General features: G+C 43.8%; 1 protein-coding gene across 1 annotated transcript in view; it reads right to left on the reverse strand.

Annotated features, from left to right (window-relative positions):
* LOC137630546 (4-hydroxy-2-oxoglutarate aldolase, mitochondrial-like) overlaps nt 1–27,063 on the reverse strand; it is a 48,326-nt gene that overhangs the window by 13,743 nt on the left and 7,520 nt on the right. The window contains exons 2-6 of the mRNA XM_068362062.1: nt 17,820–17,954; nt 17,472–17,569; nt 16,930–17,014; nt 15,455–15,534; nt 7,990–8,086 (exon numbers count right to left, since the gene is read on the reverse strand). Coding sequence (XP_068218163.1) covers nt 7,990–8,086; nt 15,455–15,534; nt 16,930–17,014; nt 17,472–17,569; nt 17,820–17,954 — 495 coding nt within the window. The remainder of the gene's footprint in view (nt 1–7,989; nt 8,087–15,454; nt 15,535–16,929; nt 17,015–17,471; nt 17,570–17,819; nt 17,955–27,063) is intronic.

Consider the following 27,063-nt stretch of genomic DNA (forward strand, 5'->3'; position numbering starts at 1 on the left):
AATCAACATAATATTACCTTACATTCATAACTCATGATTCATTTTTGTTTAGAAGATATTTTTGCCATATTTTGCGATTTGTTAAAAATATATTGCAAGGAATACATATATATTTTTATATAAGTAATACAAATAACCTCCATTATCATAATGTTTGTGTAGGCATACATGTATATGATTACAAATGCAAGTTATGAAAGTAATGAGGTGTTATTATTGTCATTTGTTATTCCCAAGTTGAATGGGAAGAAGCTCAAGTTGAGGAAAAAGTGGCAGATGCATGCGTTGAGGTGGCTGACTCATAGCATGAGGTTGCTGCCTCAAGAGTTGCGCTTGCTGTAAGGATTGCGGATGCGCAGTAGCAGGTTACTGAGGAACGAGTTAAGGTTCCTGAGGTGTGAGCTGCGAGAGTTGAGGTACTGCAGCGAGTACTGAGGTGGCTGCCTCATTGATGGAAGAGGTTGTCGTACCTCAAGAGATTGTTGCCTCGCTGGTGGAACCGCAAGCGGAAGCGGAGGAAGTAAGGCATAAGACTCCTGCTCCCATTGCTGAGGTTGCCTTAAGGAAGGTTAAGGTTGCTGCACAACGCTGGTAACTGGCAACTCAGAACGCGGTAAGGTAGCCTGAGGAACCTCAACTTCGTACGCCTGGCAGACTGGACTGCGGTGAGGCGGAGCTCTCGCAGGAGGAGGCGGAGGTTGCTGCACACCGCTGGTAACTGGCAACTCAGAACGCGGTAAGGTAGCCTGAGGAACCTCAACTTCGTACGCCTGGCAGACTGGACTGCGGAGAGGCGGAGCGTTCGCAGGAGGAGGTGTAACCTTCTCAGCCTGAAACTCACGCATTAAGACCGCAAGCTGCGACTGCATGGACTGCAGCAAAGTCGTCTTGGGATCAACAGACGATAAGGTCTGTTGAGGCAAAGCCTTAATAGAAGATGAGGTCTGTTGAGGCATCGCCTTACCTCTCTTAGGAGGTGTGCAGTCACCTGATGACTGAGGAGAGTCAGAGCTAACCCAATGACTGCATCCGGGTTGTTGAACTCTAACTTCGTACGTCTGGCATAGGTCTGGACTTTACGTTTAAGAGGTCTTGAGACCTGAGACCAGCGTTTTCTCCCCGAAATTTCTTCTGCAGACGAGCAAAATAAGGGCTCAATCGTCTGCGGGTGGGAGTGACGGTCTCTGTAAGACACGCCCACAACCACCGAGGATACTTCTGTGCGCCGATCAAGGCCTGCCGAACCCTTTTGCCCTTCGACATTGCTTCTCCCCTGGGCTTGGGAGCTTGCAAGAGGTCCCGGACTGGGAGGACGACTGGCACGCACAGAAGTACCCTTACGCACAACACTGACACACTTTGCGCTAATCACTTATCACTTTTGATTTTCTGTTTGCACTTATTTCACTGAACTCGAAACTTTAAGTGGTTTGTACCTGAAACACGCAATTCTATCCTTTCTCAAAAGTTAGTAATTGCGAAAACAGAATTACAATGTAACAGAAAAATCTAATGAAAGATAAATAATTCAGTGGCTGGAAAGAGACTAAACACTAGATCAAATAAACTACGTTTAAAATCTCTCACCGCATAAAGCTTGAGAACAAGAAAAAACTCTAGAAACGTTTACCTTCTTCCCCTAAAGAGACTAGGGAGAAGAGCAAAAACGATAACAACGTTACTCGCTTGAACGAAACGTTTATCCTCCTCTTTCTCCCTCCGTCTCTATCTCTCTCTCTCTCTCTCTCTCTCTTGACTTAGAACCTGAGAGAAGAGCCCAATCATATATATCGTTAAAACATATTATTGTTAAAGGAAAAAACTGAAATATTTCCCAAAATGAAAAGTTCCTTTATTAGAATTAAAACCATTAAGTTAAGAAAGAATGAACAAAACTCTAGACACGGTTACTCTTACTGCAACGTGACACCGTGAAAATTCTCTCTCTATCGTAACGATAGAGCGCAAGTTGAACGTTCTGAACGTCAACAACTGCAGAGACAAAACAAAACGTTAGTTCAACTTTGAAAACAGTACGAGACTATCAAAGAAATTCTTTCAAAAACATTAAAATAGCATAATATGTTAACAGGTAAAACCGAAATGACGGGCTCAATGTTAATTAACTTCGGTACCAAGAAAAGACCGCCTACTATTAGGAAAGGTCGAATATAAACAAATATAAAAATTAATTTTAATAAGTTTATAATAAAAGGAAGTTAATCGAAGAGGCCTATAAAAGGCGGAGAGATATAAAATAAATCTATAACTTTTGTGTGCAAAATTAAGAAAGAGAGTCTATACTCTCTTAGACACCAACACTTCCGTCTAAGGGAAGGGTCGGCCATTTAAAGGTGAAAGAGAGTTCATACTCTCTTCGTCACCATAATTAATCAAATTAATTCCAAAAGTTAGCTAAGCTAATAAGAAAACTTCCTGAATAGCAAAAGCTGAAATCTTAGAGCAATACTTCACCAAAAACCGTGAACAAGACTCCAAAATTATAAGCGTATCCATGAACGTCTTGCCGGAAGCACGACAGAGGAAAAATTGAAGTGGTGTCAACAAGAAGTACTGCAGTACCTGGCCACAGGTGGCGCTTGTGAGTACACCCCCCTCTTGTATAGCGATCGCTGGCGTATCCCTTCCGTAGAATTCTGTCGGGCAACGGAGTTGACAGCTACATGATTATCGGGTAAGTTTAATATTGAAAAATATTATGCAACATGCATAATGAACTAATTTAATAACGGTGCCAGAGATTAATATCTAGATCAGGAATAAGAAATTTAATAGATTGTAAGTTCCTTTCCAACAAATTAAGCTGAGAATCAGCAGCTGAAGACCAGACAGGGGAACAATACTCAAAACAAGGTGAAATGAAAAGAATTAAAACACTTCTTCAAAATAGATTGATAAACAAAAATCTTTCAGGACTTTCTCAACATGCCAATTTTTTTGTACAACTGAAGAAGACACACACCTAATGTTCTCAAAAGTAAATTTACTGTTAAAAATCACACTTAAAATTGTAAGCCATTCATAGTTAAAGAAACATTATCAATGCTAAGATCCTGATATTAAGGAGCCACTGTCCTTGACCTACTTACAATCATACTTTGAGTTTTGTTACGATTCAACTTCAAACCCCATAACTTGTACTATGCCCTAATTCTAGCTAGATGTCTATTAAGGGATTCAGCAACACCAGATCTACATTCAGGAGATGGAATTGATGCAAAGAGAGTAGCATTATCTACATATACAATGAATTTGTTTTCTAGGCCAAACCACATGTCATGTGTATATAATGTGATAAATAATGGGCCAAAAACACTACCCTGAGGAACACCACCCCGAGGAACATCAGATAACTCATGCCTCTACTCACGATGGTACCCATCAACAACAACTCTTTGCAATCTAGTACTTAAAAATTCAATAAAAATGCTAAGAAAAGACCCATCTACTCCCAACTGTGAATTTGAAAACAAGGGCCTCATGATTAACACGGTCAGGTAGTAGATTGGACAAGGTACTAGCTGCCCAATAAGATACTACAGCTAGAGAGTTATTGGGTCCTTTGACTCGCCAGACACTACTACATTGGATCCCTCTCTCTGATTACGGCTCATTTCATCTTTGCTGACACATACACAGAATAGTCTGCCTATACTTTACACATTCTCCTCTTTCCTCATACACTTGACAATACTGAAATTACAAAAAAATTCTTCTCCTCTCAAGAGGTTAATGACTGCACTGTAATTGATCAGTGGCTATTTTCCTCTTGGTAAGGGTAGAAGAGACTCTTCAGCTATGGCAAGCAGCTCTTCTAGGATAAGGACCATCCAAAATCAAACCATTGTTCTCTAGTCTTGGGCAGTGCCATAGCCTCTGTACCATGGTCTTCCACTGTCTTGGGTTAGAGATCTCTTGCATGAGGGTACACTTGGGCAAACTATCCTATCTTGTTTCGCTTACTCTCATTATTTTGAAGTTTTTATCCTCTTGTTATTTTCAAGTTTTTATAGTTTATATATGAAAGATTTATTTCAATATTGTTCTTAAACGTCTCTTGTAGTTTTTCCTTATTTCCTTTCCTTACTGAGCCCTTGGGCTTACAGCATCCTGCTTTTCTAACTAGGATTGTAGCTTAGCTAGTAATAACAACAATAAAGGCAGCACTTAAATCAAACCTAATCATACGAACTTCCTGACCACAATCAAGGGATTTCTGTACATCATTGGAGATTGTAAGAATGGCACCACATGCTTCAAGGGCTTTACAAAACCAAATTGCAAACTAGGGAGCAGATGATTAACTTCAGCAAACATATTTAGACGTTTTGCCAAAAGATGTTCAAAAACTTTAGATAATATGGGAGTTATGGAAATTGGGCAGTAATCAGCTGGACTTGAGCTCCCACAAATGTATTTACATAATGGTGTAACATACCATACCAATTCTTCATCATGTGCTATAAGAACCTCTTCTTGCTAACTTGTGCAACATAACATAACTTAGGAGTTAAGAAATCGGCAGTCTTTATAAAAAACAATACTGTACCATTTGGGTCTACATCACCACAAGCATCAAGGTCCACCAAGAGCACCTTAATTTCACAAGATTATAAAGCTTAACTAGTTAGTTTATCCTCATGAAAACAAGAATGAGGAAGATCAAGTCTCTCATTACTTGGCTTACTGTCAAACACACCAGCCAAAAGGGTTGCCTTTTTCTTTGGGCAGTGAATGAGCCATTTGGTTTAAATAATGGAGGAACTGTTGCATCCACACCAAAGAGTGCAGATTTAAGGGTATCCCAACATTTGTGTTCATGGGTTGTATCAAAAAGGGTTTCTTTTATGGTCAAATTGTATTCCTTTCCAGTTGAAACAAACTGACCAAAAGTTATAAGCTGAGTATAGTTATTCCAAGTGAAATCTGATCTGTTATCCTTCCCAAGATAGAGTATCTACTTCTTCAAATAAGAACGTCTACAATCATCAATGAACTAGGGTTTGTCTATCACTTGGTACCTTAGCACACAAGAAGGAATGTGCCTATCAACTATGTTGACTAGATTCTTATTCAAAGGAATAACAGGCTAAACACTGATGGTTACTAATTAAAGCCAAAATGATCATTTAAACTGCCATTCCAGTCTACTTGATATTTTATATAATTCTTACGTGAGCATGACATGTCTGGGACAGGATCCTCAGTCTCCACTAATGGAATGAAGATCCTGTTTCACAATTATTGGCTTTCTTAAACCAGATTTATGGAGCTCAGATGAGTGCCTCAAATTGAAAATGAAAGTTTCTGAGCACAACAGAATATCACACTGTCTGGAAGCAACTGTAAGGTCTTGAATATTTGCATGCAGATCACGAATATTACAATACAGTAGATGACATTGACAAAATCTAGGACGTACTGGTCCTGGATTTCGCTCAATGTCTCCAAACAGGATAAAGATTAATGGCAATAAAAAAGATTCATCATACTTAAAAACTAACTTAACAATAATGATAATAAAAACCATATATACAGAAATAAAATAATGATTGATAAAACCCATAGACTATAAGCAAGTCTAAAAAACTGGTCAACATAGTGGAATTCATACACCAAGTGAAAGGAAGGACAGTAAGGATGGTTTTTAAAAGGTAAAGAAACTGACAAGGAAAAGACAACCTCTTGATAAACCACCAAACATCCATGGTCCTTCTTTTAGGCCTGCCCAACACACCATTATAAAAAAAACAAGAGGAAAGAAAAAAATAAGATAAAAGTGTGTGCCCGAGTGTACCCTCAAGCAAGAGAACTCTAACCCAAGACAATGGATGACCATGGTACAGAGGCTATGGCATTACCCAAAACTAGAGAACAATGGTTAGATTTTGGAGTGTCATCTAAGAAGAACTACTTACCATAGGTAAAGAGTCTCTTCTGCCCTTATAAAGATGAAAATAGCAACTGAACTATTATAGTTCAGTAGTTAATCTCCTCAGTGTAGAAGAATTGTTTGGAAATCTTGGTATTGTCAAGTATACAAGGACAGAGGAGAAAGTGTAAAAATTAGGGCAGACTATTCTGTGTACGTGCAGGAAAAGGAAAATTAACCCGTGACCAGAGAGAGGGGTCCAATGTAGTAGTGTCTGGGCATGCAAAGGACCCAATAATTCTCTAGCTGTTGTATCTCAACAGGTGGTGATCTCGATATCAATAGGTTTCAAAACCTTAGCACAGCCAAAACAATTTTTATACTCTACAGACGCTAGCTAGAAGAGATTGCAAGACACAGAATTCAAAACTTTATAAGAATTAGGGGGAGAGCAGCACCTTTTCCCCCAAACTGATCATTGATCCCATAATTTGCAATTACAGAGGAGAGACAGGTCAGGAGAGATAACATAAGATACATAATTTGTTTATAGTAAAGCCATTTCTTGTGATGGATAGAACTACTGTAGCATTATTAAGAGGAGCGAGAACTTGAATATTTTCTTTGGATACCAAACTTTTGGATATAGTTCAGAGGCTTCTATTGTAAAAAGAAATTGGGAAAATCAGTACCCAAGGCTGGAAGGAACAGTTGCTATGCATGCAAAACACACAAATATTATTACTACAACAGTTAAAAGGCCTTTCTGAGCTTGGTAAAGACAAGAAATACACCATTGCAGATTACTACTTTCAAAATGAGAATATGCCACCTTACTTCTAAACTGAGGCTTCTCATTTAAAAGACTGCAAATTGTTATACATAACAGCAAAAGCCCTGGCCAGATAAGACCTCATAATGTATAAACACTGGATAAGTCTTTCATTAAAGAAAAACTGCAATACATGTATCATGAAGCTTATAAGACTGCAGCCAGAAAGTCAAAAGAAAAACCAGTAAACAACCCTAAAAAACCGAAACTATATAAATATATGGAGAATTAACACATGACATAAAATACTTACAAAGAAAACCAGGAAAATATTCTTAAAGACAAACTAAAAATGCATTCCTGCAAAGTAAATTGCATTAAATACAGTTAGGTGATGGTTTATCAAAGCCAACACCTCATACCACTAAGTGCTGACATACCAAACCCTTTTTTCCTAAATGCCATGATTTATGAGTGGAGAATGTAATGGGGAAGTTATCTTTAAATAGAAGCTCTTAGGCAACTGGGACCTTATCAATTGAGATGGTTTCATGTAGTTATAAACATTAGTGACAATTGGTCAGAATTATATAAACTCTGACCAACTAAAACAAATTACTAGAATGCCAAACAAAAAATGCTTACAATAAAGACTTTCAACTAACTATAACTTATCTCACAACAGGCCACACTTTTCAAGAAGACTCCAAACACTTTGTACCAACTTCACTTGATTTCTTCAAATTTTCATACTATTAGCAACTTAGATTAATTAATTAGCTAGTATTTAATACATCATTAAAACATTACAATACGTATCACTTCCTTCATCCCACCATAACTATTGAAAAATACCATATCATGTTAAGACTACATGGCTTTCGTCGAGTCCACAAAACATCATCCTATGCACGTGTAGAACTCAATAACATTAGTTAACTATAACCAAATACCTGAAATGTATTACTCCAAAACAAAGACATTCAATCCAATTACCATAACTAATCCTTATGGCCATGTAAATAAACTGAAATGGCTCTATGTACTATCTATAGCAATGTCTATTTCTCTAAGATGTTACTGTAAATGAAATTAACCATTTAGTTACCATAGTCTCACATGCTCTTCTTAAATATACTCTGATAATAGTTTTTAACCTTAAAATTTTAAGTCAATCTACCAGTATTCCTTCATGTCTGTATGATGGAAAATCTTTTACTAATTTAATATACAGCACAAAAAAAAAAACCTATACACACTTAATAATCATAACGGAACAAAAGAATTAAATTGCAATCTGCTAATTACAGCAGCATATGCTTACCAATCTGCAGAGTTGCTAATAAGAAACTTGCAGATCCTGCCAAAACCTTGAAATCTAATCCTTCTGTCAGATGAACTATATTTCCAATCTTAGTAATCTGAAATCAACATAAAAAGTTAGTTACAATTACTTTTAAAGGAATTGAACACACTTTAAGGCTATTGAAGTCATGAACACAAATCAAGAAATTTCATTGTAACTAAAGTCTATGTACTGTAGTAGATTGGCAGGGCACTAGCCACCAGTTGTGATACTATCGCTAGAGAGTTATGGGGTCTTTTGACTGGCTAGACAGTATTACATTGGATCCTTCTCTCTGGTTACGGTTCATATTCCCTTTGCCTACACATTCACCGAATAGTCTGGCCTATTCTTTACAAATTCTCCTCTGTGCTCATACACCTGACAACACTGAGATTGCCAAACAATTCTTCTTCATCCAAGCGGTTACTGCACTGTAATTGTTCAGTGGCCCCTTTCCTCTTGGTAGGGGTAGAAGAGATTCTTTGGCTATGGTAAGCAGCTCTTCTAGGAGAAGGAGACTCCAAAATCAAACCATCGTTCTCTATTCTTTGGTAGTGCCATAGCTTCTGTACCATGGTCTTCCACTATCTTGGGTTAGAGTTCTCTTGCTTGAGGGTACACTCAGGCAAACTATTCTATCCTAAGTTTTTATAGTCTATATAGGAGATATTTATTCTAATGTTACTTTTCATAAAATATTTCACTTTTCCGTGTTTCTTTTCCTCACTGGGATATTTTCCCCAATGGAGCCCCTGGACTTATAGCATCCTGGTTTCCAACAAGGATTGTAGCTTAGTAAGTAATAATAATAATAATAATAATAATAATAATAATAATAATAATAATAATATGTTATTTTCATTAGTAAAATAAATTTTTGAATATACTTACCCGGTGATAATATAAGCTGTCAGCTCTGCTGCCCGACAGAAAAACCTAAGGACAAAATACGCCAGCGATCGCTATACAGGTAGGGGGTGTACATCAACAGCGCCATCTGTCGAGCAGGTACTCAAGTACTCCAAGTAAACACAGAACCAATTTTCTCCTCGGTCCACTGGGTCTCTATTGGGGAGGAAGGGAGGGTCCTTTAATATATGATCACCGGGTAAGTATATTCAAAAATTTATTTTACTAATGAAAATAACATTTTTCAATATTAAACTTAGCCGGTGATCATATAAGCTGATTCACACCCAGGGGGGTGGGTAGAGACCAGCATTATATGTTTACATTTAAGAGCTAAGTATTTTGTATTTCATTTTAGCAGTTATTCAAAATAACAAACATAAAATAAATAAGTACCTGGTAAGGAAGTCGACTTGAACAATTACTCTGCCTTTTTAAGTACGTCTTCCTTACTGAGCCTCGCGATCCTCATAGGATGCTGAGCGACTCCTAGGAGCTGAAGTATGAAGGGTTGCAACCCATACTAAAGGACCTCATCAAAACCTCTAATCTAGGCGCTTCTCAAGAAAAGAATTTGACCACCCGCCAAATCAACCAGGATGCGAAAGGCTTCTTAGCCTTCCGGACAACCCAAAAACAACAATAAAAAACATTTCAAGAGAAAGATTAAAAAGGTTATGGGATTAGGGGAATGTAGTGGTTGAGCCCTCACCCACTACTGCACTCGCTGCTACGAATGGTCCCAGGGTGTAGCAGTTCTCGTAAAGAGACTGGACATCTTTAAGATAAAATGACGCGAACACTGACTTGCTTCTCCAATAGGTTGCGTCCATTATACTCTGCAGAGATCTGTTTTGTTTGAAGGCTACTGAAGTTGCGACAGCTCTAACTTCATGTGTCCTTACCTTCAGCAAAGCATGGTCTTCCACATTCAGATGGGAATGAGCTTCTCGAATCAAAAGTCTGATATAATAGGAAACTGCATTCTTCGACATAGGTAAAGAAGGTTTCTTAATAGCGCACCATAAAGCTTCTGACTGCCCTCGTAAAGATTTAGTTCGTCTCAAATAGTACTTAAGAGCTCTAACAGGGCATAAGACTCTTTCTCGTTCATTTCCGACCAAATTAGAAAGGCTTGGAATATCGAACGATTTAGGCCAAGGACGAGAAGGAAGTTCGTTTTTGGCTAGAAAACCAAGCTGTAAGGAACATGTAGCCGTTTCAGATGAAAATCCGATGTTCCTGCTGAAGGCGTGTATCTCACTGACTCTTTTAGCTGTTGCTAAGCAGACGAGGAAAAGAGTCTTCAAAGTGAGATCTTTAAAGGAGGCTGATTGTAGTGGCTCGAACCTTTCTGACATAAGGAATCTTAGTACCACGTCTAAATTCCAACCTGGTGTGGCCAAACGACGCTCCTTCGAGGTCTCAAAAGACTTAAGGAGGTCCTGTAGATCTTTGTTGTTGGAAAGATCTAAGCCTCTGTGACGGAAGACTGCTGCCAACATGCTTCTGTAACCCTTGATCGTGGGAGCTGAAAGAGATCTTTCCTTCCTTAGGTATAAAAGGAAGTCAGCTATATGAGTTACAGAGGTACTGGTTGAGGATACTGATACCGACTTGCACCAGCTTCGGAAGACTTCCCACTTCGACTGGGAGACTTTAAGAGTGGATGTCCTCCTTGCTCTAGCAATCGCTCTGGCTGCCTCCTTCGAAAAGCCTCTAGCTCTCGAGAGTCTTTCGATAGTCTGAAGGCAGTCAGACGAAGAGCGTGGAGGCTTGGGTGTACCTTCTTTACGTGTGGCTGACGCAGAAGGTCCACTCTTAGAGGAAGTGTTCTGGGAACGTCCACTAGCCATTGCAGTACCTCGGTGAACCATTCTCTCGCGGGCCAGAGGGGAGCAACCAACGTCAACCTTGTCCCTTCGTGAGAGGCGAACTTCTGCAGTACTCTGTTGACAATCTTGAACGGGGGGAATGCATAAAGGTCTAGATGGGACCAATCCAGAAGAAAGGCATCTATATGAACTGCTGCTGGGTCCGGGATCGGCGAGCAATAAATTGGGAGCCTCTTGGTCATCGAGGTTGCAAATAGATCTATGGTAGGTTGGCCCCACAAGGCCCATAGTCTCTTGCATACATTCATGTGAAGGGTCCATTCTGTTGGGATGATTTGACCCTTCCGGCTGAGGCGGTCTGCCATGACATTCATGTTGCCTTGAATGAACCTCGTTACTAGAGACAGGTTTAGATCTCTTGACCAGGTGAGGAGGTCCCTTGCGATCTCGTATAACGTCATCGAATGAGTCCCTCCTTGCTTGGAGATGTATGCCAAGGCTGTGGTGTTGTCGGAGTTCACCTCCACCACCTTGCCTAGAAGGAGGGACTTGAAGCTTCTCAAGGCCAGATGAACTGCCAGTAGCTCCTTGCAGTTGATATGTAACGTTCTTTGATCCGCGTTCCACGTGCCCGAGCATTCCCGACCGTCTAATGTCGCACCCCAGCCCGTGTCCGATGCGTCCGAGAAGAGAACGTGGTTGGGGGTCTGAACAGCCAGTGGCAGACCCTCTCTGAGGTGAATGTTGTCCTTCCACCAAGTCAGTGAAGACTTCATCTTCTCGGAAATAGGGATCGAGACCGCTTCTAGCGTCTTGTCCTTTCTCCAGTGAACAGCTAGGTGAAATTGAAGGGGTCGGAGGTGCAGTCTCCCTAACGCAATGAACTGGTCCAGTGATGAAAGCGTCCCTATCAGACTCATCCACTGTCTGACTGAACATCGGTCCTTCTTTAGCATGTTCTGGATGCATTCTTGGGCTTGACTGATTCTGGGGGCCGACAGAAAAGCCCGAAAAGCTTGACTCTGAATCTCCATTCCTAGGTACACTATAGTTTGGGATGGGACGAGTTGGGACTTTTCCATATTGACCAGGAGACCCAATTCCTTGGTCAGATCCAGAGTCCACTTTAGATTCTCCAGACAGCGACGACTTGACGAAGCTCTTAGAAGCCAGTCGTCCAAATAGAGGGAGGCTCTGATGTCTGCTAAATGCAGGAATTTGGCAATATTCCTCATCAGTTTCGTAAAAACAAGAGGCGCCGTGCTTAGGCCAAAGCACAGGGCTTGAAATTGGTATACAACCTTCCCGTAAACGAACCTTAGAAAAGGTTGGGAATCTGGGTGGATGGGGACGTGAAAGTAAGCGTCCTTGAGGTCTAAAGAGACCATCCAGTCTTCCTTCCTGACCGATGCTAGAACCGACTTTGTCGTCTCCATGGCGAACGTCTGCTTTGTGACAAAGACATTCAGAGCACTGACGTCTAGCACCGGTCTCCACCCTCCTGTCTTCTTCACGACTAAGAAGAGACGGTTGTAGAAGCCCGGGGATTGATGGTCCCGGACTTTGACTACCGCTCCCTTTTGTAGTAAGAGAGACACCTCTTGCTGCAAAGCTAGTCTCTTGTCCTCCTCTCTGTACCTGGGAGAGAGGTCGATGGGAGTTGTTGCTAGAGGGGGCTTGTGCAAGAATGGAATCTTGTACCCCTCTCTGAGTAACTTCACAGATTGTGCGTCTGCGCCCCTGTTCTCCCAGGCCTGCCAGTAGTTCTTGAGCCTGGCTCCCACTGCTGTCTGAAGAAGGTGGCAGTCAGACTCTGCCTCTAAAGGACTTGGAACCTTTCTTCTTGCTCCCACGTTGACCTTCGGCACGAGCACCACCTCTGCTGGAGGCTCTGCCACGAAAGGGCGGAATGAACCTTGACGCTGGAGTATCCATCCTGGGTCTAGACACGGAGGGCAAAGGGGTGGCTTTGCGTGCGGATGACGCAACCAGGTCATGTGTGTCTTTTTGAATCAAGGAGGCAGCAATCTCCTTGATCAACTCCTCAGGGAAGAGGCACTTCGAGAGAGGAGCAAACATAAGCTCCGATCTTTGACATGGGGTTACTCCAGCTGACAAGAAGGAGCAAAGGTGTTCCCGTTTCTTGAGGACCCCGGAAACGAAAGAAGCCGCAAGCTCACTAGAACCGTCCCGTATGGCTTTGTCCATGCAGGACATTATGAGCATGGAAGTTTCCTTGTCAGAAGGGGAGGTCTTCCTGCTCAACGCTCCCAAACACCAGTCCAAAAAGTTAAAAACTTCGAACGCTCTGAATACTCCTTTCATCAGATGGTCTAAATCCGAAGGAGTCCAACAAATCTTGGAGCGTCTCATGGCCAGCCTGCGGGGAGAGTCTACAAGACTAGAGAAGTCGCCCTGGGCAGAGGCAGGAACTCCCAAGCCGAGAACGTCTCCCGTGGCATACCAGACGCTAGATCTGGAAGCAAGCTTGGCAGGGGGAAACATGAAAGCTGTCTTCCCAAGTTGCTTTTTGGACTGCAACCAATCTCCCAGCACTCTGAAAGCTCTCTTGGACGAGCGGGCGAGGACGAGCTTCGTAAAGGCAGGTGCGGATGACTGCGTGCCTAAAGCGAACTCAGAGGGAGGAGAGCATGGTGCTGCAGACACAAACTGATCAGGATATAAATCCTTGAACAGTCCAAGCACTTTCCTAAAGTCCAAGGAGGGAGGCGTGGTCTTGGGTTCGTCGATGTCCGTGTGCGGGTCGTCAAGATGTGCAGCGTCGTCATCATCAGAGAGTCCATCATCTGAATGTTGAGGAGGAAGCGGCAAAGGAGTAGGAATCAGCTGGTCGGCTGAGTCCGGCAGCACGGGTGCATGCGTGACTGCACTGGACGCAACGTCATGGAACTGTTGGTCAGTCTGTGATCTGGCAACAACCATAGCTGTGTGGGGATGCAAAGCTTCTACTCCTGACTGTCTAGTCTGCTGCGGGCGAGTAGCGGTAACCACAGTGGGTTGCGGAGGTTGACGCACAGCGTCAAAACAAGGCAACTTAACTCCACCCTCCTGTTGTAGTGGTAACTCGCGAACGTCAACGGAGGGTTCCGTGCGTCGGTGAACGTCAACGTGCGGCTGGCAGGGTACACTGCGCATGGGTGGTGGGACTCTCACAGCTGGAGTGCGGGAGAAGGTAGCCTCAGCGTCTACTGGACGCACAACCGTGGTTGGTTGTAGGCTAACGGGTGCAGCGTCAACCTTCTCCGCACGATACTCCTGCATAAAAGATGCTAACTGTGTCTGCATAGACTGTAGCAAAGACCACTTAGGGTCTACAGCAGCAGGTGCGGCAACAGACGGTGTTACTGCCTGTTGCGGTACCACTTTGCCTCTCTTAGGAGGTGTGCAGTCATCGGAAGACTGCAGCGAGTCCGAACTGACCCAGTGGCTACACCTGGGCCGTTGGACTTGCGCGGAAGGGACCTTGCATTTGAGAGGCCGTGAGACCTTGGTCCATCGTTTCTGGCGTGAAACCTCTTTCGCAGACGAGGAATGAACGGGCTCTCTCGTCTTCTTGTGGGTGGGGCGATCTTGGCAAGATACGTCCGAAACCACAGAGGGAACGTCTGTCCGCTGATTAAAGCCTGTCGAACCCTTTGGTCGTACGACATTGCTTCTCCCCTGGGCTTGGGAGCTTGCAAGAGGTCCCGGACTGGGAGGACGACAGGCACGAACAGACGCACCCTCATGCGCAACACTAACACTTTTCACAGCACTACCACTCACTTCACTTCCCACTGCACTCTTACCCTTCAACTCCCTGACGTCTGCCATGAGTTGGTTGCGGTCACTCGCCAATGACTCGACTCTCTCACCCAGAGCCTGGATGGCACGCATCATATCTGCCATCGAAGGTTGTTGAGTGCTAGAAGGGGGATCAGGAGTAACCACTACAGGGGAAGGAATAGGTTGTGGGGCATGGGGAGAGGAAAAATCAACTGAGCGAGACGAACTCCTCCTGACTCTATCTCTCTCTAGCCTACGTGAATATTTCAGGAATTCGAGAAAATCGAATTCCGAAAGCCCAACGCATTCCTCACATCGATCTTCCAATTGACAGGTTTTACCCCGACAATTGGAACAAATGGTGTGAGGATCGATAGAGGCCTTCGGAAGACGCCTTGAACAGTCCCTAGCACTACACTTCCTGTATTTGGGGACTTGAGAAGGGTCAGACATCTTGAATTAGTCAAAGGGGGAATTGAAAATCTATCCAAGTCGTCAACAAATAATCCAAAATTCAATCAAAGAATGCAAGGAAGTATTGAAGATAACCTCTGCAAAGCGAAAGCTAATAACTAGAAATGAGTACTTCACCAAAACTGTGAAAATCAATCCAGTAAGCAACAGCGTATTTAGTAGGTCTTGCCGGTGGCACGACAGAGAGAAAATTGGTTCTGTGTTTACTTGGAGTACTTGAGTACCTGCTCGACAGATGGCGCTGTTGATGTACACCCCCTACCTGTATAGCGATCGCTGGCGTATTTTGTCCTTAGGTTTTTCTGTCGGGCAGCAGAGCTGACAGCTTATATGATCACCGGCTAAGTTTAATATTGAAAAAATAATAATAATAATAATAATAATAATAATAATAATAATAATAATAATACAGTAACTGCATGACACAAAATACTTACATCTCCACCACTCTCCTTAATGCCAATTATGTTTGGATGATGTGCCAAATCTATTATCACATCCAAACTAAGATCAATAACTGGAAAAAAATAAATTCTTAAGAGAATGTAGGTAAGAAAGACATACTGTAGTCAATAATAAGTTAACAATAGTGCAACATAAGCCCGTGCTTTGGAAAACAAATCTGGAAAAAACTTAGCACATGATATGCATACTATATTCCAGGATTTTAAAACTGTGGTAAATGCAAAAATGTTGCCAAACCACCAAAGAAGTAGAGTAATGCCTCGGTTTACAAGTAATTGAATACGAGCAAATTGGTTTACAGTACAAGTATAAAAATTAATATCACTTTACAAACATTGTATATGTGCAAAAATGTCCTCCTATATGAGCATTTTTTGTGGAAAGTACTAACATTACTAGCACAATATCAGTATCATAGTGGCCATATGCCACACACAGATTTCATGCTGTATTCATGTGATTTTTACCCATTTTTCATATTTCAAAAAGGAAAAGGCAGTTGCCTATAAATAGGTTCCTTGTCAAAATTGATCATAAAAGTGTAGACCAAGTGTCCATAAAGAGTGAATTAATGAGATATACATACTGTACATACATATATACACATATACACACACATACACACACATATAAAATATATATATATATATATATATATATATATATATATATATATATATATATATATATATATATATACATACATATATATATATATATATATATATATATATATATATATATATATATATATATATATATATATATATATATATATATATATATATATATATATATACACACACAGTTTATACATGTCATTTCATTTAATTGCTCTTGGGCCACCAAAATAGATTGAAAGACACTTTTCTAAACAATCATGAGTAGTCTTGGGATTGATTTAAATATATAAATGCTACCCTTTTCTTCACAAAGAAACGCAGCAAGGTAACACTTCCCAGTACATACCATTACCTTTCAATATCTACAAATCTCTCCTTCAATCCTTAAACTGTCAATGGGATATTATACCAATATATGGAGATAACTGGCAACTTCCCAAGTATATAGAGATGACACAATACAATAGGTCATTATTTCTAAGTCTACGATTTTAAATAAATATTCTTTTTGCAGCAAACAAAACACACAATAACATTCGTACAGTACTTAACATAAATAACGTATAGTTGCCAGAAGTCTCTTCAGCTTGTCAAAGTGTGCAAATAGAAATTAAACCAATGGTACAAAAGAAAAAAGTAAAGTACATTTACATTCTATATAATGTACTAAAACTGCCTTACTTTATTACTGAAATTATCATATGTATACATATATTAGTTCTAACCAAACCTGGTAATTTTCTTGAAGCTTTTATACATGCCCAAGTTAATGCTGTAAATCAATGAACCCTTTACTGCAGTGTTAATTCAAGATTATCAATTACCTGTGAATGCTGGTACACTGTACAAGATGACAGGCACTGGACTGTTGTCAGCTACTGCAGTGAAATGAGCACGTAAAGCCTTGTCCTGACAGATTGAAAAAATATTGTAAACATTGAAGGAAATACTGTATATACCAAGTAGTCATACTTAGTTTTGATATTTATGAACAGTACATCCTCATCATCTCCTACACCCATTGACGCAAAGGGCCTCGCTTAGATTTCACCAGTCGTTTCTATCTTGAGCTTTCAAATCAATACTTATCCATTCATCATCTCATATTGCACATTTCATAGTCTTTAGCTAGTACATATGAATCTTCCAACTTTTCTAGTGCGTTGTGGAGCCCAGTTAAATGTTTGGTGAACTAATCTCTCTTAGGAAGCATTTTTTTTTATTTCTATACATAACTATATTACTGTAGAACTAAGGTGACTACAGTACAGTACAGTACTGTCTATCTTATTCTAAAGAACCTCAAATACTCAATATAGCATATCCAATTCAGAAATAAGATTGCTGCATACTTTAAAGAACTTACTTTCATTCCTGCTTTATAATAACTGGGAGTAACTACCATCACAGCATCTGCTCCAGCAGCAGCCATCTTTTCTGTCATTTGAATAGTTGCTCGAGTAGCTGAAAAAACCACCAGAAATCTGTTTTAACATACTGTATGTAATTAAAAAAAAAGCAAGGAAAATGTACTACCCATCATAAAGTAATAAATTACTGCAACATTTTAAGAGACAATCCATATTCTCCAATTAACTAGATGTCTCTCACACTTATAATATTCTGAAAACACATTGAGCACACCATAAATACTCAAATACCAAGGAACATATTCAAACCCAACATGTAAAAAAATCCTAGCCTTAATACTTGCATTCACATCCTGACCCTGCAAGCAGTAATTTATCAGAAGTCGAGGGAAGAAATTCTCTAACTCTCTTGACAAGCTCCACTCGTTCTTCTGTGCTCAGGTAAACGTATTCTCCGTTACTTCCTTGAACAACCAAACCTGAAAAAATATATATAAAATATAAAATACCTTGCAAAGAAATTTATTAACTATGTACTTGGCAACATAATGCTTGTCAGTTCACCACTTGCAACTTAAACTCTCTTCCTAACTTGTTTGTATTTCCCAAAATGGTATATTTCTTCACTTTTTCAAATGCCCTATGCAACAGTTTTTATTCTTATACTTATGTAAGTATAGCTCATAGTATGCCCTATTCAGAACTCAAATATCTGTCATAATCTGCAATAAATGACTCCTACGGAACTTCCCGACGCTAACAGGAATGGAAGTTCTGAGCTATAGTGCATAGATTGACCATGTCTCACCATCTTGAAAGCAAACCAGATTATTAAAAAATAAAAAAATACTGCACAAACTTTTATAATAAAAATTGGTTTGACAATCACTTCAAGAAGAAACCAAAACCTATTAAGGTCTTACAAATTTTAGTAAACATTTAGCCATGCAGTGGATCAACAGCACTAATCACTACTGAAGAATGGTCTTATTTGACTTATTACTGTACTTTACTTACAACCCAAAGAAAGATCCTGGCTACAATCAGCAAACACACAGGTATATGAAGGATGAAGGGTATGTTTCTATCTCTTCTATAAATCAAAATAAATTCAGAGACAGGATCTTTGATGTCTTTATGATGTTCTGGATATACCAGAAAATAATAAAAAATGTTACAAGTAATTTGCATCTTTCCTAGATATACATACCAGAGTCCATTAGGTAAGGAATCTATTTTCAGCATGAACTGTACAGCCGTTGAAACATATTAACAAGCAGTTAAAGAGACAGGAGGGAGCGAGAGCGAGAACCCCTTCCCATTCCCTATCAAAATCCCTTTACTTATGACCTTTCAGCTCAAAGACTGAGAAGGATGGTGGAGGAAGGAAGTTTACCCTAAAGGACTCGGATTTGTACATCTAGGAAAAATAAAAATTAATTTAATAATTTGTTCCTTCATAATATACAAACCATTGCCCTTTAGGCAGTTATGCTTGGTGGGTTGGAAGTCTCCCTAGAACCAAACTGAATGGTTCTTATTCTTCCCTAGAAATGTCAATCCACCTGATCCTGTAAGGGAGTGAAGGAGATGACTCCAGGAACCTCCTATCTGTCTATCATTTGGATGAATAGGCTGATAGGCTACATATGCAACGCACAATTATTTAATGAAGAGTGGGGAAGGGAGACAGGCCCCTCTTTGTAATACCTGTCAAGTGACAATGGATGTTAAACATATTTTAGTCGATTGTCCTGTTTTTAATCTTCAGAGGAGGACACATTTACTCCAGGACAAACCTTCAAGAGATATACTGGGGGAAAACTGTAATACCCTGAACTTGAGAAAATTTATACAAAGTATTGGGTTATATTACGAGCTATAATTGATTTTATTAATTTATTTATTTATTTTACCCTTTTAATCCCTATTTATTTCACATCTAGATTTTATTGTATGAAAGTGTTACGATTTGTATTAAAGGTTAAAATGATACTAAATGGTGTGAGTGTACAGATATGATTGAATGATTTTCGTTATATAGCGCTGAATGGCCTTTGATGCCCCAGTGCTTGGCTTAATGCCTAAATCCTATATTCAATTCAATCAACTCAATAGGCTGATAGGGGCTAGTCTGTCTATGAAGATTGATATGTGGTAAAAGGAGGGATCTCTTCATCCAAAGGGGATAGCAGTTCAGAATAATATAAGTAAAGTATGTTGGTCAACAGGTTAGTATATATTCCTCCATCCTCCCCTTCATCTAGGGAGGATATAGCGAGTAACACCCTGACTGCTTCATCCCTAAAAGAGGGGAAGAAAAAAAGGGAGGTGAAGAGCCAGTTATTCTGCCTACATTTGAGACTTGCATCTATCTGTTACCATAGACAAGATGCTTACTGTGCCATATGGGATCTGGGCTTGTAACACCACTACTTGAATAGCCACCATACGATCAAGTGCAAATGCATCAAGGGACATTTGGGCACTCTGTAGAACAAAGGCTGCCCAGGTGGTCTGGTGCATGCATAACCCATCCTTCAACACCTGGCTGACTGCACGTTTCCTATTGAAGGCAAGGGTGGGGCCTAGCTCAAGTTTGCAGGTTTTGGTCCTAGCTAGTGTGTAAACTCCTGCAACAGTCTATGTACATACATCATGAATGGACTTACTAAGTCCAAAAGAGATTGTGTTTTAGAAACCTCCTTCTTAGTTCTGCAAGTACAGTACTACAAAAGAATTGCCAACACTCGGGTCATAGGTGTTGGGTTTTCAAATAATACCGCAGAGTCCTTCAAATGTTTACTACAGCTCGTCAAGTTATACAAACTGGTTGAATTTTGATGCTTAGTAGAATTTCAAGTGAAAAATACAATCAAATTTCTAAAGCAACAACCTAAACTGTCTCGCTATAACTTAGGATTGAACAGGTTAGAACTAATAGGTTTTACTGGCATAGAATCTAAATGTAGATAATTTGTATTTTTCCTAACCATAAAAACCTTAGCTATTTAATTAGGAGGGTATTACTTTCGGCGTAGCTGAAATGACGAGCCATTAGATTTTTAACGAGGGTTTACTACCCTCTCGCTAGTTAGTGAGGGGGTAGGGGAGGGGTAGCTAGCTACCCCTCCCCCCCTCACACACCGGTGAGTAGCTCACTTTGCTTAGAGGTAGGACTTCCCGGGGGACAGGGCTGGCGGGCAAGTTTGATTAAATAGCTAAGGTTTGTATGGTTAGGAAAAATACAAATTATCTACGAATTTGTCATTTGTTCCATAACCGAAATACAAACCACGCTATTTAATTAGGGTGACTTAACCCTTAGGAAGGGTGGCAAGTCCAAGCCGTACTGGCTTTAGCTTTTGCCCGGGGACTCAGTATCCGAGTGTGTAGAACTCAAGATAAGGGGTCCCTGCACCTCGGCAAGTGCCTTGCTCTGCAAGGACCGCGGCCTACGTAAGCTAGTGTGTGAAGGAGTGAAGTGTGACTCGTCCTAGGAAGTTGACCTGGAGTCCCTTAGATGGAAATCTAGGTTAGGACGATCCCAATACCACCTCGTAAGGGTATGGGGGACGTGACAGTATTAACTTAATACTAGGAACACAAGGAAACATGGTTTACCTGCAGTGGTTTGAGGTCAGCTGTGCAGAAAACCCAGGATGCTGCTTTCCCCAAGAGAGGGGAGAATGAAAAAAAGAATAAGGGCCAGGCATATCTTTTCATTCATGCAGACTAAAACCGGGTAACAATGCCCTCAACCTTCTGCTACTTGTCCATAAAGGAGCCTGAGGTTTAAACCAGCTGTTGTGCAGCCACCACAGGGCCGATAGTTAACGTATCAAGCCTCCTGTGGGTCACGTCTTGCAGGTAGTGGGCTGTGAAGGTTGTTTGATGCTTCCAAACCCCTGCTTGTAGAACTTGCGTCACAGAATAATTTCTCTTGAATGCCAGGGACGTAGCAATGCCCCTGATATCATGTGCCATAGGGCGATGTGACGGAGGAGGGTCAGGATTCAGGGAATGGTAGATAACCCTGCGAATCCAAGCTGAGATTGTATTCTTAGTGACCCTCCTCTTTGTCCTTCCTGTGCTCACAAACAATGCTTGCACCCGAGGACGAATTGCAGCTGTTCTCTTAAGATAGAGCCTCAGACTCCTTACTGGGCACAGTAGGAGATGGTCTGGGTCATCTGTTACAGAACGGAGACTCGAAATCCGGAGTCTTAGCTACAAACTCAGGGACAAATCTGAACGTTACCTCCTCCCATCCCCTTGAATGGGCGATGTCATACGAGAGACCATGAAGTTCGCTGACTCGCTTGGCCGAGGCTAGAGCAAGCAGGAACACCGTCTTCCAAGTCAGGTGGCGATCAGAAGCCTGGCGTAATGGTTCGAAAGTAGGTCTCTTAAGAGACCTGAGGACTCGAACCACGTTCCATGGAGAAGGTCTCACTTCCGACTGGGGGCAGGTAAGTTCATAACTTTGTATGAGTAGAGAAAGTTCCAGCGAAGAGGAAATGTCCATTCCTTTGAGCCTGAAGGCAAGACTTAAGGCTGAGCGATAGCCTTTCGCTGCCGAGACTGAAAGGCGCATTTCTTCCCGGAAATACATGAGAAACTCCGCTATTGCTGGAATAGTGGCATCGAGTGGAGAGATACCCCTTCCACGACACCAACCACAGAAGACTCTCCACTTTTCCTGGTAGACCCCTACGGATGACTTTCGCAGGTGTCGAGACATCCTTTCCGCAACTTGTTGCGAAAAGCTTCTCTCTGTGAGGAGACGCTGGATAGTCTCCAGGCGTGAAGTTGAAGCGATGCTACAGCTTTGTGGAAGACGTTGGCATGTGGTTGTCTGAGTAGCTCATGTCGAGGAGGAAGTTCTCTAGGGAGTTCCATCAGGAGCTGCAGAAGGTCCGGGAATCACTCTCCGTGATGCCATAGCGGAGCTATTAAGGTCATCGAAAGGTTGACCGATATTCTGGTCTTGTTAAGTACCCTTCTCCTCAGACAGAACGGGGGAAAGGCGTAGACGTCGATGTTGTCCCACCGTTGTTGAAAGGCATCTTGCCAGAGTGCCTTGGGGTCCGGGACTGGGGAGCGGTACAGCGGGAGCTTGAAATTCAAGGCTGTCGCGAACAGATCCACCGTCGGGGAACCCCACAAAGTCAGGACTTTGTTGGCTACTAGACGATCCAAAGACCACTCGGTACTCACTATCTGAGATGCCCTGCTCAGACTGTCGGTGAGCACATTCCTCTTGCCTAGAATGAAGCGAGCTGATAGTGGAATCGCGTGGACTTTGGTCCAGCTCAGCATCTCTACTGCAAGATGGGATAGCTGCTCTGAAAAGGTACCTCCCTGCTTGTTGATGTAAGCCACTACCGTGGTGTTGTCGCTCATCACCACCACGGAGTGACCCGCCAGGTATTGTTGGAGCTGCTGGAGTGCCAGATACACGGCTTTCATTTCTAGCAGGTTTATGTGGAGGCACTTTTCTAATTCTGACCATAGGCCTGAGGTCCTGTGGCTCAGAACGTGCCCCCCCCCTTTTTTTGAGGCATCCGAAAACAGCATCAAATCCGGGGGGAGGACGAGAAGATCCACTCCCTTTCGAAGGTTTTCCTCTGTCAACCACCACTGAAGATCCGTCCGTTCCGCAGGACCCATTGGGACCAAGATGTCCGGGGAATCGTGTCCTTGATTCCCCCGGGACTTGAGTCGCCATTGCAGGGATCTCATCCTGAGGCGACCATTTGGAACTAGACAGGCCAGAGAAGAAAGGTGACCGAGGAGACGTAACCACGATTGGGCTGGGAGTTCTTCTCGTCTGAGGAAAGGAACTGCGACCCTCTTCAGCCTTGCTATCCTGTCGTCTGATGGAAAGGCTTTGTGGAGATTGGTGTCCAAGATCAAGCCTAGATATACCAGTCGTTGAGTTGGAAGCAGAGAAGACTTCTCGAGATTTATCATGATCCCTAGATCTTGGCAAAGTCCCAGAAGCTTGTCTCGGTGTCGAAGAAGGGTCGACTCCGAGTCTGCCAGGATCAGCCAGTCGTTCAGATCGCGGAGGAGACGGATGCCGATCCTGTGTGCCCACGAAGAAATCAGTGTGAACACCCTGGTGAATACCTGAGGTGCTGTGGAGAGACTGAAACACAGCACCTTGAACTGGTAGATCTTGTTGTCTAAGCCGAATCTTAAGTACTTTCTTGAAGACGGATGGACTGGGGTCTGGAAGTACGCGTCCTTCAGGTCCAGTGTACACATGAAGTCTTGTGGTCTCACCGCAAGTCTGACCGTGTCCGCCGTCTACATGCTGAACGGGCTTTGTTTGACAAACCTGTTCAGGGCTGATAGGTGGATGACTGGTCTCCAGCCTCCAAACGCCTTCTTTACAAGAAAGAGTTGACTGAAGAAGCCTGGGGAACCGTCGACGACCTCCTGGAGAGCGCCCTTCTTTAACATGGTCTGGACTTCTGCCCGTAGGGCTTGGCCCCTTGCCGATCCCATGGCAAAGGAGCTCAACGACACTGCATCCGCTGTCAGGGGAGGTAGAGATGTTATGAACGGGACGCGATATCCCTGACTGATTACGGAATTCATCCAGGAATCGGCCCTGAGTGGCTGCCACCTGTCTGCGCAACTTTGAAGGCATCCCCCCACTGGTGGAGATGCAGGGGGACTGCCAATCCTAGCGTTTGCGGCCTCGGCCGCTCCCTCTAGGATTCTTTCCTCCCTTGGAGGACCTTTTGTCTTTCCTGTCTTTGACAGGAAAGGGCTTCGACACCGTTGCCTTCGCTGCCACAGCCGGTTTCGTTGTCTTGGACGGGCGAGGTTGTTGAGGTGCCAGAGGTTTTATAAGGCTTTGATGTAAGAGCCATATGAAGGAAGGAGTCCAGGTTGGACTTCCTCCACCTCTCGGCTGCCTGTTCCAAGTCTTTAGGCTCGAATAGGTTCTTCTCTAGAAGGGAAGAATGTCTGAGCCTGCTGACCTCAACGGCTGGGACCTTTGCATGGAACCTCTCTGCCACCGCATCACGACGTTCTAGGATTGAGTTGGCCCACAAGTTTGAGACTTGGTGGGCCAGAAACTCAATGGTGCTCTCCTTAGGCAAATCTTCACATCGCAACAGGAGGCCAAGAGATCCCAGCTAGATGTCAAGCCACAAAGTAGCCTGATGGCACACTTCACGACCTTCTCCTGGCTTATGATCTCAGTCGCCGAGAAAGTCACTTGCCGGCTAGAGTCTCTCAAGAGGGACCCCTTGGTAAGCTCTTCCACAGAGTGGTGCAGGGGAAGAGCTAAACAAGCCTCCTCCATGATCTCGAAGTACCTCCTCTGTTGGACACGAGGAGGCGGGAGGAGTTTGTTGCCAGCCCTAGAACGGCTGGTGGAGGCGAGCTCGGAGAGCTGGCCCTCAACCTTATCCCTGGCACTCTTCACCCCTTGGGACCAGGGCAAAGCTGCACTGGCCTTGGCAGGTTTCTGAGTGCCAAAGACTCGGTCCAGGACCGTGTCCTTGCCCTCGCGAGGAGGAATTTCAGGATCGGGAATCCTGTTGAGATGCCTCATCAGAGTCAGGACTTGCCAGAAGGCATGCTCTGACTCTTGTGGCTCCCCTCCTGGAGAACTGGCAGCGAAGTCTCCCGTCCCCAAAGGCTCTTCTTGGGGGACACGTGGAGGTTCTCCGCGGGTCTTGTAGGTTCTGGACGGATCCTTGAGGATGACTTGGGGACTGTCTTGGAATCCTTGAGTTTCCTCCTGGGAGGAATACAGGACTCCATCAACGACGTCTGAGGGCTCTTCTCTGCTCCTACCTGGGACGATTCTCCAGCGCGAGGTGGGGTTTCTCCCATTGGTGCAATGGGAGAATGCCTCACCTCGTCAAGACTCCCGAGGACGGAAAATGCTCGTACACGGGAGAGGGGGAGCCTTCCTCAAGGATGTCCGAGGAGTCAGCTTGACCCTCGGAGAAGTTACCACGGTTTCTACTTCTCTCTTTCTCTTCAGTGGGGTTGGAGCCGCCATAGTTTTGAGACCCATCTCAGTGAAGGCAGGTTTGACAGCCTGCACGATAGCTCTGATGAGGGATCCAAACCATGGATGCTTACTCAGAGACTCCCTCTGAAGGGAAGGGGATCGGGCGATCCTTTGGAGTAGACACAACTGCTGGACCTGCCTGGAAGGAAAGGGAAGAAGAGGAAGGTTGGTTCCTGGACCCATCTGGTGATTTCCCTCTGCGACGACGACGGACGGACGGACGGACGGGCGTGAGGATGACCTGGCTGCTCTCGTTCCTGTAGGCTCGCGCAGAAGCTCGTGTTGTGCCTCCCGGTGAGAAACGCGCTGGCATTCGCGTGATAGTACCCTACTAGGATAGCGCTCGGGCGATCGGTCGCGCGGAGGATGATGGCGAGGGCGTGCAGGGGAGAAATGGCGTGCAGGCGAGCGATGGCGCGCAGGCGAACGATGGCGCGTAAGGCGTGTAGGTGAGCGACTGCGCACAGGTGAAGGTGCGCGCGGGCGCGTAGGGGATCTCAGAGATGGCGAGAGGGCGCGTTGGCGAGCGATGGAGCGCGCGAACGCTCAGGAGATCAATGGCGCGCAGTTGCGCGATCTGACGAATCAGGAAGCGCAGGCGGGAGTGCAAGCGATTGCACACGCGATGGAGATTGTTCGCGAGAACGTGGGCGCGCAGGATCTCGGCGAGCTCTAGGTGAGCACCCATGCGCAGGGGTGTTACCCTTAGCGCGTGGGAGTGCAGGAGGGCGCACAGCAGGATCTGGTGTCTGCGCGCAATGGCGCGTAGGCGATAGCTGACGAGCTGGCGAGGTCCTAGGGCGCGTAGGCGAACACTGAAGAGAAGGAGAAACTCGGTTCTTCCTTCTTGCGCCCAGATCCGGAGATCGTGGGCGTGCAGGCGAACGATGGCGTGCAGGCGAACGCTGGCACGCAGGTGAAGAGCGCTTGCGAGCAGGAGATCGTGGGCGCGCGGGCCGCGCAGTTTTACGCTGGTGAACAGGAGAGCGCTGGCGCGCAGGAGAGCACTGAAGAGCAGGAGAGCGATGGCGAGTAGTCTCAGCTGCAGAAGGTCTCAGGGGTGTTGTCTCCGAGGATGAAGTTCTGAGTATAGACGGCTTCCCCGTAGGCGAGCGCTTGCGCGCAATTGCGCGCTCGGAGAACGTTGAAGCGCAGGGGACACCTGGCGCTTAACGGACTTGCTCACATTGTGAGAAAGCCCCTTTTGTCCTGAAGGGACCGATGCCCATTGGAAACCAGGATGCGTGGGAGCCCAAAGCGCGTCAGCAGCCAGGAACGGAGACGGCAGGTCCGAAGGTCTGGCAGGCGAAGGAGAACGATCGGCAGAGAGGTCCAAGGATGCAACGGCAACGGTCGGTGCACAGCGAAGAGGATCCTCTGCGGGGGACTGCGACGGAGAAGCGCTGAAGAGGCGCCTCCTAACTCCCTTGTGAGGAGAAGGAAGGCCTCTACAGCGAAGAGGAGGGTGAGCCTTCCGACGGATACGTTCTCTGGGGGCGGCAGGCAGACCATCATCAGTCCTCCAAAGAGGAGTCTGTCAG

This window comes from Palaemon carinicauda, chromosome 38 (genome assembly GCF_036898095.1).
Source record: "Palaemon carinicauda isolate YSFRI2023 chromosome 38, ASM3689809v2, whole genome shotgun sequence".
Classification (NCBI taxonomy): domain Eukaryota; kingdom Metazoa; phylum Arthropoda; class Malacostraca; order Decapoda; family Palaemonidae; genus Palaemon; species Palaemon carinicauda.